At 38.7% G+C, this 12,897-nt stretch overlaps 2 protein-coding genes across 2 annotated transcripts in view; both read left to right on the top strand.

The window, feature by feature from the left end:
- Window positions 1-12,897, top strand: part of LOC117068002 — an 85,131-nt gene that overhangs the window by 71,276 nt on the left and 958 nt on the right. Inside the window, exons 22-24 of the mRNA XM_033185271.1 lie at window positions 9,190-9,294; window positions 10,210-10,263; window positions 10,802-10,906. Of these exons, the coding sequence (XP_033041162.1) occupies window positions 9,190-9,294; window positions 10,210-10,263; window positions 10,802-10,906 (264 nt within the window). The remainder of the gene's footprint in view (window positions 1-9,189; window positions 9,295-10,209; window positions 10,264-10,801; window positions 10,907-12,897) is intronic.
- The window catches only part of EFCAB3 (EF-hand calcium binding domain 3), a 169,101-nt gene continuing 165,406 nt past the window's right edge, over window positions 9,203-12,897 (top strand). Inside the window, exons 1-3 of the mRNA XM_033184090.1 lie at window positions 9,203-9,294; window positions 10,210-10,263; window positions 10,802-10,906. The gene's annotated coding sequence lies outside the window, so the exon portion shown is untranslated. The remainder of the gene's footprint in view (window positions 9,295-10,209; window positions 10,264-10,801; window positions 10,907-12,897) is intronic.

The following is a 12,897-nucleotide window of genomic DNA, read 5'->3' as shown; positions in this document are numbered from 1 at the left end:
CTTCTAGATTTTCTAGTTGATTTGCATAGAGGTGTTTATAGTATTCTCTGATAGTAGTTTGTATTTCTGTGGGGTCCGTGGTGATATCCCCTTTATCATTTTTTATTGCATCTATTTGATTCTTCTCTCTTTTCTTCTTTATTAGTCTTGCTAGCGGTCTGTCAATTTTGTTGATCTTTTCAAAAAACCAACTCCTGGATTCATTGATTTTTTGGAGGGTTTTTTGTGTCTCTATCTCCTTCAGTTCTGCTCTGATCTTAGTTATTTCTTGCCTTCTGCTAGCTTTTGAATGTGTTTGCTCTTGCCTCTCTAGTTCTTTTAATTGTGATGTTAGAGTGTCAATTTTAGATCTTTCCAGCTTTCTCTTGTGGGCATTTAGTGCTATAAATTTCCCTCTACACACTGCTTTAAATGTGTCCCAGAGATTCTGGTATGTTGTATCTTTGTTCTCATTGGTTTCAAAGAACATCTTTATTTCTGCCTTCATTTCGTTATGTACCCAGTAGTCATTCAGGAGCAGGTTGTTCAGTTTCCATGTAGTTGAGCGGTTTTGCTTGAGTTTCTTAGTCCTGAGTTCTAGTTTGATTGCACTGTGGTCTGAGAGACAGTTTGTTATAATTGCTGTTCTTTTACATTTGCTGAGGAGTGCTTTACTTCCAATTATGTGTTCAATTTTGGAATAAGTGCGATGTGGTGCTGAGAAGAATGTATATTCTGTTGATTTGGGGTGGAGAGTTCTATAGATGTCTATTAGGTCTGCTTGGTGCAGAGATGAGTTCAATTCCTGGATATCCTTGTTAACTTTCTGTCTCGTTGATCTGTCTAATGTTGACAGTGGAGTGTTGAAGTCTCCCATTATTATTGTATGGGAGTCTAAGTCTCTTTGTAAGTCTCTAAGGACTTGCTTTATGAATCTGGGTGCTCCTGTATTGGGTGCATATATATTTAGGAGAGTTAGCTCTTCCTGTTGAATTGATCCCTTTACCATTATGTAATGGCCTTCTTTGTCTCTTTTGATCTTTGATGGTTTAAAGTCTGTTTTATCAGAGACTAGGATTGCAACCCCTGCTTTTTTTTGTTCTCCATTTGCTTGGTAGATCTTCCTCCATCCCTTTATTTTGAGCCTATGTATGTGTCCGCATGTGAGATGGGTCTCCTGAATACAGCAGACTGATGGGTCTTGACTCTTTATCCAGTTTGCTAGTCTGTGTCTTTTAATTGGAGCATTTAGTCCATTTACATTTAAGGTTAATATTGTTATGTGTGAACTTGATCCTGCCATTATGATATTAACTGGTTATTTTGCTCTTTGGTTGATGCAGTTTCTTCCTAGCCTCGATGGTCTTTACATTTTGGCATGTTTTTGCAAAGGCTGGTACTGGTTGTTCCTTTCCATGTTTAGGGCTTCCTTCAGGGTCTCTTGTAAGGCAGGCCTGGTGGTGACAAAATCTCTAAGCACTTGCTTATCTGTAAAGGATTTTATTTCTCCTTCACTGATGAAACTTAGTTTGGCTGGATATGAAATTCTGGGCTTAAAATTCTTTTCTTTAACAATGTTGAATATTGGCCCCCACTCTCCTCTGGCTTGTAGAGTTTCTGCCGAGAGATCTGCTGTTAGTCTGATGGGCTTCCCTTTGTGAGTAACCCGACCTTTCTCTCTGGCTGCCCTTAACATTCTTTCCTTCATTTCAACTTTGGTGAATCTGGCAATTATGTGTCTTGGAGTTGCTCTTCTCGAGGAGTATCTTTGTGACGTTCTCTGTATTTCCTGAATTTGAATGTTGGCCTGCCCTACTAGGTTGGGGAAGTTCTCCTGGATGATATCCTGCAGAGTGTTTTCCAACTTGGTTCCATTTTCCCCCTCACTTTCAGGCACCCCAATCAGACGTAGATTTGGTCTTTTTACATAATCCCATACTTCTTGCAGGCTTTGTTCATTTCTTTTTCTTCTTTTTTCTTTTGGTTTCTCTTCTCGCTTCATTTCATTCATTTGATCCTCAATCGCTGATACTCTTTCTTCCAGTTGATCGACTTGGTTACTGAAGCTTGTGCATTTGTCACATATTTCTCATGTCATGGTTTTCATCTCTGTCATTTCGTTTATGACCTTCTCTGCATTAATTATTCTAGCTATCAATTCTTCCACTCTTTTTTCAAGATTTTTAGTTTCTTTGTGCTGGGTATGTAATTCCTCCTTTAGCTCTGAGAAGTTTGATGGACTGAAGCCTTCTTCTCTCATTTTGTCAAAGTCATTCTCTGACCAGCTTCGATCCGTTGCTGGCGATGAGCTGCACTCCTTTGCAGGGGGAGATGCGCTCTTATTTCTTGAATTTCCAGCTTTTCTGCCCTGCTTTTTCCCCATCTTCGTGGTTTTATCTGCCTCTGGTCTTTGATGATGGTGACACACTGATGGGGTTTTGGTATAGGTGTCCTTCCTGTTTGATAGTTTTCCTTCTAACAGTCAGGACCCTCAGCTACAGGTCTGTTGGAGATTGCTTGAGGTCCACTCCAGACCCTGTTTGCCTGGGTATCAGCAGCAGAGGTTGCAGAAGATAGAATATTGCTGAACAGCAAGTGTACCTGTCTGATTCTTCCTTTGGAAGCTTCCTCTCAGGGGTGTACTCCACCCTGTGAGGTGTGGGGTGCCAGACTGCCCCTAGTGGGGGATGTCTCCCAGTTAGGCTACTCAGGGGTCAGGGACCCACTTGAGCAGGCAGTCTGTCTGTTCTCAGATCTCAACCTCCGTGTTGGGAGATCCACTGCTCTCTTCAAAGCTGTCAGACAGAGTCGTTTGCTTCTGCAAAGGTTTCTGCTGCTTTTGTTGTTGTTGTTGTTTAGCTGTGCCCTGTCCCCAGAGGTGGAGTCTACTGAGACAGGCAGGCTTCCTTGAGCTGCTGTGAGCTCCACCCAGTTCGAGCTTCCCAGCGGCTTTGTTTACCTACTTAAGCCTCAGCAATGGCGGGCGCCCCTCCCCCAGCCTCGCTGCTGCCTTGCGGTTAGATCGCAGACTGCTGTGCTAGCAATGAGGGAGGCTCCGTGGCCGTGGGACCCTCCCGGCCAGGTGTGGGATACAGTCTCCTGGTGTGCCCGTTTGTTCAAAGCGCAGTGTTGGGGTGGGAGTCATCCGATTTTCCAGGTGTTTTGTGTCTCAGTTCCCCTGGCTAGGAAAAGGGACTCCCTTCCCCCTTGCGCTTCCCAGGTGAGGCGATGCCTCACCCTGCTTCAGCTCTCGCTGGTCAGGCTGCAGCAGCTGACCAGCACCGATTGTCTGGCACTCCCTAGTGAGATGACCCCAGTACCTCAGTTGAAAATGCAGAAATCGGCCGGGCGCGGTGGCTCAAGCCTGTAATCCCAGCACTTTGGGAGGCCGAGACGGGTGTATCACGAGGTCAGGAGATCGAGACCATCCTGGCTAACACGGTGAAACACCGTCTCTACTAAAAAAATACAAAAAATTACCGGGCGATGGGCAGGCGCCTGTAGTCCCAGCTACTCGGGAGGCTGAGCGAGAGAATGGCATAAACCCGGGAGGCGGAGCTTGCAGTGAGCTGAATCCGGCCACTGCACTCCAGCCTGGGCGACAGAGCGAGACTCCGTCTCAAAAAAAAAACAACACAAAAAGAAAATGCAGAAATCACCGGTCTTCTGTGTCGCTCGCGCTGGGAGTTGGAGACTGGAGCTGTTCCTATTTGGCCATCTTGCTCCGCCCCCTTCTTTCAGATTTTTAAATCTATTTTCATGACTAAAGTTCTATAATTTTCTTTCATGTACTATCACGTTCTATAATTTTCATGTACTTTGGTATCAAGGTTATATTGGCCATATATAATCAATCTTGGGGAAATATTTCCTCTTTATTAGTTTCTGAAACAGTTTGTATAAGATTAGATTTGGCCAGGTATGGTGGCTCACACCTGCAACTCTAATGCTTTGGGAGGCCAATGCAGGAGGATTGCTCAAGGAGTCCATGACCAGCATGGACAACATAGTGAGACCCCGTCTCTCAAAAAATATACATATTTTAAAAATTAGCAGAAAGTGGTGGTCCACACCTATAGTCCCTGCTACTCAGGAGGTTGAAGCAGGAGGATTATTTAAGCTCAGGAGTTTGAGTGAGCCACAATGAGCACCACTGCACTCCAGTCTGGGCAACAGTGTGAGACTCTGTCTCAAAAAAAAAAAAAACAAAAATAGATTGGAATAATCTGTTTCTTGAAGGTTTGGGCCAGGTACCAGTGACTCATGCCTGTAATCCCAGCACTTTGGGAGACCAAGGAGGAAGGATCACTTGAGCCCAGGAGTTCAAGACTAGCCTAGGCAACATAGCAAGACCTCGACTCTGCTACAAATTTAAAAGTTATCCAGGCGTAGGCCAGACCTATAATCTCAGCTACTTGGGAAGCCAAGGCGGGAGGATCACTTGAGCCCAGGAGTTCAAGGTTGTAGTGAGCCAAGATCAACCACTGCACTCCAGCTTGAGTGATAGAGCAAAACCCTGTCTCAAAAAAGAAAAAGTTTGATAGAACTTACCTGAAAAACCATCTGAGTCTTATGTTTTTAGGTAGAAAAATTTTAACTATTAATTTATTTTTCTTAAATGATAATAGGATCCTCTGGGAGATTTTTTGTTTGTTTTTCTTGAGCTACTTTTGGTAAGTTATATCTTCTATATCTTTGTTATTTTGGTATACATTTTCAAATTTATTCATAAATTATAGTATTTTCTCAATTTCGGCTAGATATGATTTAAGTCCCCTTTTTCCATTTATAAAAACATTTATTTCTATCTTCTCTCTTCTATTTCCTTACTTAACCTGGACAAATATTTATCTGTTTTATTACTCCTTACTAAAAACCTACTTTTCACTTTCTTAATCTTCTCTATCACTATTGTATCTTCATTTTCATATTTATTACTTTCTGTCTTTGTATTCATTTTCTACAATTTTTGGATTTATTCTATTGCCATTTTCCTAATTTCTTAAGTCGGTTTTTTCTCTTGTTTGACAAATAATAATTATATAGTTATAGGGTACAATGTGACATTTTCATATATGCATACATTGTAGAATTATTTTATCAAGCTAATTAACATTGTCATTACCTCACCTACTTATCATTTTTTATGGTGAGACTATTCAAAATCTACCCTTAGCAATTTTTTTAACTTGTAAGTTCAGGGGTACATGTGCAAGATGTACAGGTTTGTTACATAGGTAAATGTGTGTCATGGGGGTTTGTTGTACCAATTTTTCACCACTCATATATTAAGCCTAGTATCCATTAGTTATTTTTCCTGATCCTCTCCCTCCATTGTTAGGCCCCAGTATGTGTTGTTCCATGTGTTCTCATCATTTAGCTCCTACTTATAAGTAGGAATATGCCATATTCGGTTTCTGTTCCTGCATTAGTTTGCTAAGGATAATGGCCTCCAGCTCCATCCATGTCCCTGCAAAGGACATGATCTCATTCTTTTTTATGGCTGCATAGTGTTCCATGGTGTATATGTACCAGATTTTCTTTTTTTAATGTATCGTCAATGGGAATTTGGGTTGATTCTATGTCTTTGCTATTGTGAATAGTGCTGCAGTGAACCTACATGTGCATGTATCTTTATAGTAGAATGATTTATATTCCTTTGAGTATATGCCCAGTAATGGGGTTGCTGGGTCAAATGGTATTTCTGGTTCTAGATCCTTTAGGAACTGCCACACTGTCTTCCACAATGGTTGAACTAATTTACATTCCCACCAATCGTGTATAAGCATTCTTTTTTCTCCACAACTTCACCAGCATGTGTTATTTTTTGACTTTTTAATAATAGCCATTCTGACTGGTGTGAGATGGTATCTCATTGTGGTTTTGATTTGCATTTCTCTAATGATCAGACGTTGAGCTGTTTTTCATATGCTTGTTGGCCACATGTATGTCTTCTTTTGAGACATATCTGTTCATGTCCTTTGCCTGTTTTTTAATGGGGTTATTTGTTTTTCTTGTAAATGTGTTTAAATTCTTGATAGATGCTGGATATTAGACCTTTGTCAGATGCATAGTTTGCAAAAATTTTCTCCCATTTTGTAGGTTGCCTGCTTACTCTGTTGATAGTTTCTTTTACCCCTAGCAATTTTGAAATACACATTTTTGTTAACTATGCTCACTGTACAGTACAATAGTTCACTTAAATGTATTCCTCTTGTCTAAATGAAACTTGGACCTTTTGACCAACATACCCCCAACTCCAGCCTCTGGTAACTGCTTCTATGAGTTCAACTTTTTTAGATTCCACATATAAGTGAGACCATGTAGCACTTGTTTTTCTGTGCCTGGTGTATTTCACTTAACATTATGTTCTCCAGGTTCATCCATGTTATTGCAAATGGCAAGATTTCTTTCTTTTTAAAGGTGATCCAGTATTCCATTGTGCATATATACCACATTGTCTTTATCCTTTCATCCATTGATGCACACTTTAGTTAATTCCATGTCTTGGTTATTATGCATAATGCTGCAATAAATATAGGAGTGTGGATATCTCTTCAACATTTTTATTTCATTTCCTTTGTATATGTACTCAGAAGTGGGATTGCTGAATCATATGGTAATTCAGTTTTTACCTTTTCGAGGAACCTCTATGCTGTTTTCTTTTTTAAATCTATGTTCCCACCAACAGTGCACAAGTATTCCCCATTCTTCACATTCTCAACATCTTTTGTCTTTTGATAATAGCCATTCTAAGGGGTTTAAGGAGATATCTCACTGGGGTTTTAATTTGCATTTTCCTGATTATTAGAAATGTTGAGTATTTTTTCATATGTCTGCTGGCCATTCATATGTCTTCTTTTGAATATCTTTTCAGGTCCTTTTATCATTTTTTAATTGGGTTATTTGTTTTCTTGCTATTGAGTTGAGTTCCATATATATTTTAGATATTAGCTCCTTATCAGGTGTATGGTTTGATGCCTCATTGTGCTTTTCCCTTGGTTTCTCAAAAATAAAACATTTAGAGGTAAGATATGTATAATTGCCAAGATTCAGTAAATGAATGATAGGTTACTTACAGGAGATAAAATTAAGCCCAAACTTAGCAGAGGGAGGAAGGAAATAACAAAGGTAAGAGCAGAAATAAATGCAATAGAGACTAGAGAAACAAACCAAACTAAAAGTTGTTCTTTTGAAAAGGTAAACAAAATTGACAAACCTTTAGCTAGACTAAGGAAAAAAGAGAGATGGCTCAAATAAACAAAATCAGGAATAAAAGAGGAGACAGTACAACTGATACCCAGAAATACAAAGGATAATAGGATGATGCTACTGTGAACAATTATATGCTAACGATTTGGACAACCTAGAATAAATGGATAAATTTCTAGAAACATACACCTTACTAAGACTGAATCATGAAGAAATACTAAAACTGAATCATGAAATCATGAAGAAATCTGAGAGACCAATAAAGAGTAAGGAGATTGAATATGTAATAAAAAAATCTCCCATGAAAGAAAGCGTTTGCTGTGCAGAAGCTTTTTAATTTGATGTAATCCCATTTGTCTGTTTTTGCTTTTGTTGCCTATACTTTTGGGATCATATCTAAAAAATCATTGCTCAGACCAAAGTCATGGAGATTTCCCCTGTGTTTTCTTCTAGTAGTTATTACAGTTTCAGGTCTTGTGTTTAAGTCTTTAGTCCATTTTGAGTTGATTTTTATATGTAGGTGAGATAAGGATCTAATTTATTTCTTCTGCACAGAGATACCCAGTTTCCCCAGCACCATTTATTGAAGAGACTGTAGGTACCTTGGTTGAAAATCAATTGACTGTAAATACATGGGTTTATTTCCGGACTTTCTATCCTGTTTCACTGTCCAGTGTGTCTTTTTATGCCAGTACCATGCTATATTTATTGCTATAGCTTTGTAATGTATTTTGAAATCAGGAAGTGTGATGCTTCCAGCCTTGTTCTCTTTTGTTCAAGATTGCTTTGGCTATGTGGGGTTTTTTGTGGCTCCATGTAGAATTTAGGATTGTTTTTTCTATTTCTCTGAAAAATGACATTGGAATTTTGATAAGGATTGCATTGACTATATGGATCACTTTGAATAGGATGAACATTTTAACAATATTGATTCTTCCAATTCATGAACATAGGATATCTTTGCATGTATTTGTGTCTTCTTCAGTTTCTTTCATCAGTGTTTTATAGCTTCCAGTGTACAGATCTTTCAAATCCTTGGTTAAATTTATTCCCATTTTAAAAATGTTTGATGTTATTGTTATTGTAAATGGGATTATTTTCTTCGTTTCTTTTTTAGATAGTCCAAAGCTGGACTATAGAAACACTACTAATTTTTTCTTTTTTGAGAGAGGGTCCCACTCTGTCACCCAGGATGGAAAATAGTGGTGCATTCACAGCTCACTGCATCCTACCTCCCAGGCTCAAGCGAGCCTCCCACCTCAGCCTCCCAAGTAGCTGGGACTACAGGTGCACACCACCATGCCCAGCTAGTTTTTTTGTTTGTTTGTTTTTAATTTTGTGTAGAGACGGGGTCTCCCTGTGTTGCCCAGGCTGACCTCAAACTCCTGGGTTCAGGGGATCCTCCTGCCTCAGCCTTCCAAAGTGCTAGGATTACAGGTGTGAGCCACCACACCCAACCACCTAATAATTTTTATATGTTGATTTTGTATCCTGCAACTTTGCTGAATTTATTTACGAGATTTTTTGTTTGTTTTGTTTTGTTTTGTTTTTTGAGATGGAGTTTCACTCTTGTTGCCCAGGCTGGAGTGCAATGGCATGATCTCAGCCCACCGCAACCTCCACCTTCTGGATTCAAGCGATTCTCCTGCCTCAGCCTCCTGAGTAGCTGGGATTACAGGCATGTGCTACCACGCCCAGCTAATTTTGTGTTTTTGGTAGAGACTGCGTTTCTCCATGTTGGTCAAGCTGGTCTCAAACTCCTGATCTCAGGTGATCCACCCACCTCAGCCTCCCAAAGTGCTGGGATTACAGGCATGAGCCAACGCACCTGGCCCATTTATGAGTTTTAAGTTATTCCACTCAGTAGGTCTTGGTATGCCTTTGTTTTTTTATCAGCTTTTAGGAATGGTAATGTATAAACAATTTTCTTTCATATTGTTGAATACTTAGATAATTCTTAATATTGTCAACTATACTTGTCGTTTCTGTTTTTTGAAGGAGAAAAACTTAATGTGGAAAATCTAAAAAATATTCTCGAAGGCCTTGGAATAGAATTCACACCTAAAGAATACTTGGAACTGGTACAAAATTTGCAAATTGACGGTGAGCACTTCAAATACTACTGGACCTTTTGAAGAAGTTTAGCCCTACGTACTTAAGACAACCTAACAAAAAAAAGAAAAAAGACACGTATTAGATATTCTAGTTTAAAAAATAAAAATGGCGGCCGGGCGCGGTGGCTCATGCCAGTAATCCCAGCACTTTGGGAGGCCGAGGCGGGCAGATCACGAGGTCAAGAGATCAGGACCAACCTGGCTAACATGGTGAAACCCAGTCTCTACTAAAAATACAAAAAATTAGCCGGGCGTGGCGGCACACGCCTGTAGTCCCAGCTACTCGGGAGGCTGAGGCAGGAGAATGGCGTGAACCTGGGAGGCGGAGCTTGCACTGAGCGGAGATGCACCACTGCACTCCAGTCTGGGCGACGGAGCGAGAGACTCCATCTCAAAAAAAAAATAATAATAAAATAAATAAAAATGACAGTGTCAGAAATTTTAGTATGACCTTGTTCTTCCTTTGGAAAATATAATTAAGTTCTTTCTTTGAGAGTCAGTAACTCTATTTTCTTGAAATCTTGCCATTAGATATAAAAATTTTTGTTATTATTTTTGGTTCCACCCTGACAACTAAAAGTTGAACTGAGAAATGTAAGAAAAAATGTGAAAGTGGAAGGAATAGGAAAGTAGAAGAAGGAAAAGTCATAGAAGAAAAGTAAAAGACATGTTCATATTCCTTTAAAGCTGTTTGCCACTATTAAATGATTAAATAATTACTTTAAGTCACAGCACTCTGAGAGTTTTCTCTGTTCTGTGGTTTCAAACTCATGGGACAGCAAAAATCAAAATTATTCCTAAAGCAAATCATTTAGAAATATTTTTATGAAATGATATATTTTTACAAGTTTTCTAAGTCTCTGTATCACTTTATCTGTGCTGTGAATTTTGCCTTTTCCTGCAGATGATGGAACTATATCTGAAAATAGATTGCTAGATGGTGTGAAATCATTCAAAGGTAAGAAGCGTGAAGAGAATCCTCCTGCCTCACATTTGTATTACTGCCTGGTTATTCTCTTACAGGTCTTACCATCTCTCATAATAATTAATTCTATATTTATTCTGCTGTTTTTAAATATAGCTGCATTTTCCAAATAGTCTTTCATTTGGCTGCCAAGCTTGGCTTTTGCCCAGTTTAGTTGAAAAGCGGATTTAAATCTGGTTCTACATAGAAAATGTGAAGCTAAGTATTGCAGTTGTTCAGGGCATTTCAGTAACTAAAAGAACTAAACTGAGCTTTTAGGCCCTTCCTACCAGAAAGATGTTTTCACTTTGTCTCCACAATAGTAATTCATCGGAGAATCAATCTGTAGTTTGCAGGGTTTTCAAGATCAGGCAAGAGGTTACAATTCTAATCCCATCTTGCCTACCTTTATGCGCTTGAACATTTGGGTCATTGATATTTTTGCTGATAGCCATAGTGGATGGGGATTAATTGAAATTTTCTTGTTCAGAAGGTCATTAAATTTCCCTCATATTCTTGATTCTTTCCTTAGGTGGAAGGGTTGATGTTAGTAATCTGGAAAACGTTTTGGAAAATGTGAAAATCATGCTTCCAGATAAGGAACTTAAAGATTTGTCACAAAACCTACCAGTTGATGGTGAGCTATATATAGACAGTATTAGACCTTTTGAGGAAATTTTATTTATAGGCTTATGCATGAGAATTCCTGAGGCTAGATCTGTTTGGGTGCTAATATGACTTTTTATAACTCAGGGAAGAACTCAGTCCTAACATAAGAATACATTTTAATTTAGTGTATTTTCACGAATTTCAGGGTACATGGTATATGTCTTAGAGTGAGTTAAAATAAGTCTGTAGTTGAAAGAAACTGGACAGCTTATTAACCACCGAGAAGGATCATTAATTTCAGATTAATTACATACTTTTAGTAACTTTTTATTTTTTATTTTTGTGAGTACATAGTATAATAACATTGGAAGGTCTTTTCATCCAGCTATACATTTCTCTTTAACTTTGTGATGTACCAACTTCCCGATCCCTTCTTCCTGTGTTTTGGCACTGGCTCACATTATTCCTTCCTTGGTCTCATCTCCTGTACTTTAGAAATCATAACCAGCAATATTTTACCTTCTTTTTTAACCTTCCAGTTCTCTTGTTCCCAAGAAATGTACCTCATCTTCATCAAAAATACTAGTTCCTGGATTTCTCCATCTCCTTTCAATATACAAACTGTTTCCTAACTTCTTTAATTGTCAAACTACTCTCTCTGACATTCCTGCTGTATAAAACCCCCAAATTTTGATCAACCCAGTCGTTCAGATCTCCACTTCTATTGCTGACCTTGATAAAGAAAATAATATAAATTTGCAGGTTACTGCATCCCCAAATTCATTTTCTCCTAGATAACAGAAGGACCTAAGAACATTTTAACTCTATGTTTCCCCTTCCCCATATTAGTGTTCATGTCATTCATGCTATCTTGTTTTGTTTTAATTCAGCAAACCTGTATCAGTAGTAATGTTTTATAAAGTCACCATTTATTCAGATTTACCCAAATGTTTACCTATTTTTTACTCTTCATTTTTTCTTGTACTTCAGGCCTTCCCTTTGGGATCACTTTTCTTCTGCCTAAAATAATTTCCTTTATTTAGGATTTGCTAGTGACAAATACTTCTTTTTTCTTTCTGGTCTGAAAATATATTTGTTTTGCTCTTGTTTTGACAGATATTTTCTCTGGACCTAGCAGTCTAGCTAGACAGTTATTTTCTTTTAGCACATTTTAGATATCATTCCACTATCTTCTGCTTTCTAATGTTTATTTTTCCTGAGAGAGTAATCTTTTTGTTGTTGTTGTTGCTGCTGCTGCTGCTGCTGCTTTTAAGACATTTGTCTTAGGTCTTGAAGTTTCACTATGGAAGATGGAAATGTATTTGTTTTTATTTATCCTCCTTGGGATTCACTGGGCTTTTTGAGTCTGACAATTGGAATCTTTCATCAGATCTGAAAAATTATTAGCCATCATCTCTTCCATTATTGTCTTTATTCCGTGGGTTTGTTTCTTCTGTAACTCTGATTAAATGTAAGGTAAACCTTATTGCTGTGTCCTCCATGGCCCTTAACATCTCTTCACTATTTTCCATATTGTTTTCTTTCTGTGCTCCATAGGAGTTTTATGTAATACATTGTTCTATATGTAGCGCTCTCAAAGTGCAAATCTGCTAACTAAATGAATGGAAAATGTGTTTTGGAAACTACCCCAAAAGAGAATGGGATTGCATAATAATAAATAACATAACCTTTTGACCAGGTGCAGTGGCTCATGCCTGTAATCCCACCACTTTGGGAGGTTGAGGCAGGTGGATCACCTGAGGCCAGGAGATTGAGACCAGCCTGGCCAACATGGCAAAACCCCATTTCTGCTAAAAATATAAAAATTAGCCAGGTATTGTGGTGCATGCCTGTAATCCCAGCTACTTGGGTGGTTAAGGCACAAGAATTGCTTGAGCCAGGGAGGCAAAGGTTGCAGTGAGCCAAGATTGCACCACTGCTCTCCAGCCTGGGTAACAGAGTGAGACTCTGGAAAAAAATAAAAAATAAAAATAACCCTTTATGGCAAGAATATACCAA

This window comes from Trachypithecus francoisi, unplaced genomic scaffold (assembly GCF_009764315.1).
Source record: "Trachypithecus francoisi isolate TF-2019V2 unplaced genomic scaffold, Tfra_2.0 Lachesis_group20, whole genome shotgun sequence".
NCBI classification, from domain to species: domain Eukaryota; kingdom Metazoa; phylum Chordata; class Mammalia; order Primates; family Cercopithecidae; genus Trachypithecus; species Trachypithecus francoisi.
Note: the sequence above shows the minus strand (reverse complement) of the source record. Positions and strands in the feature narration are given on the sequence as shown.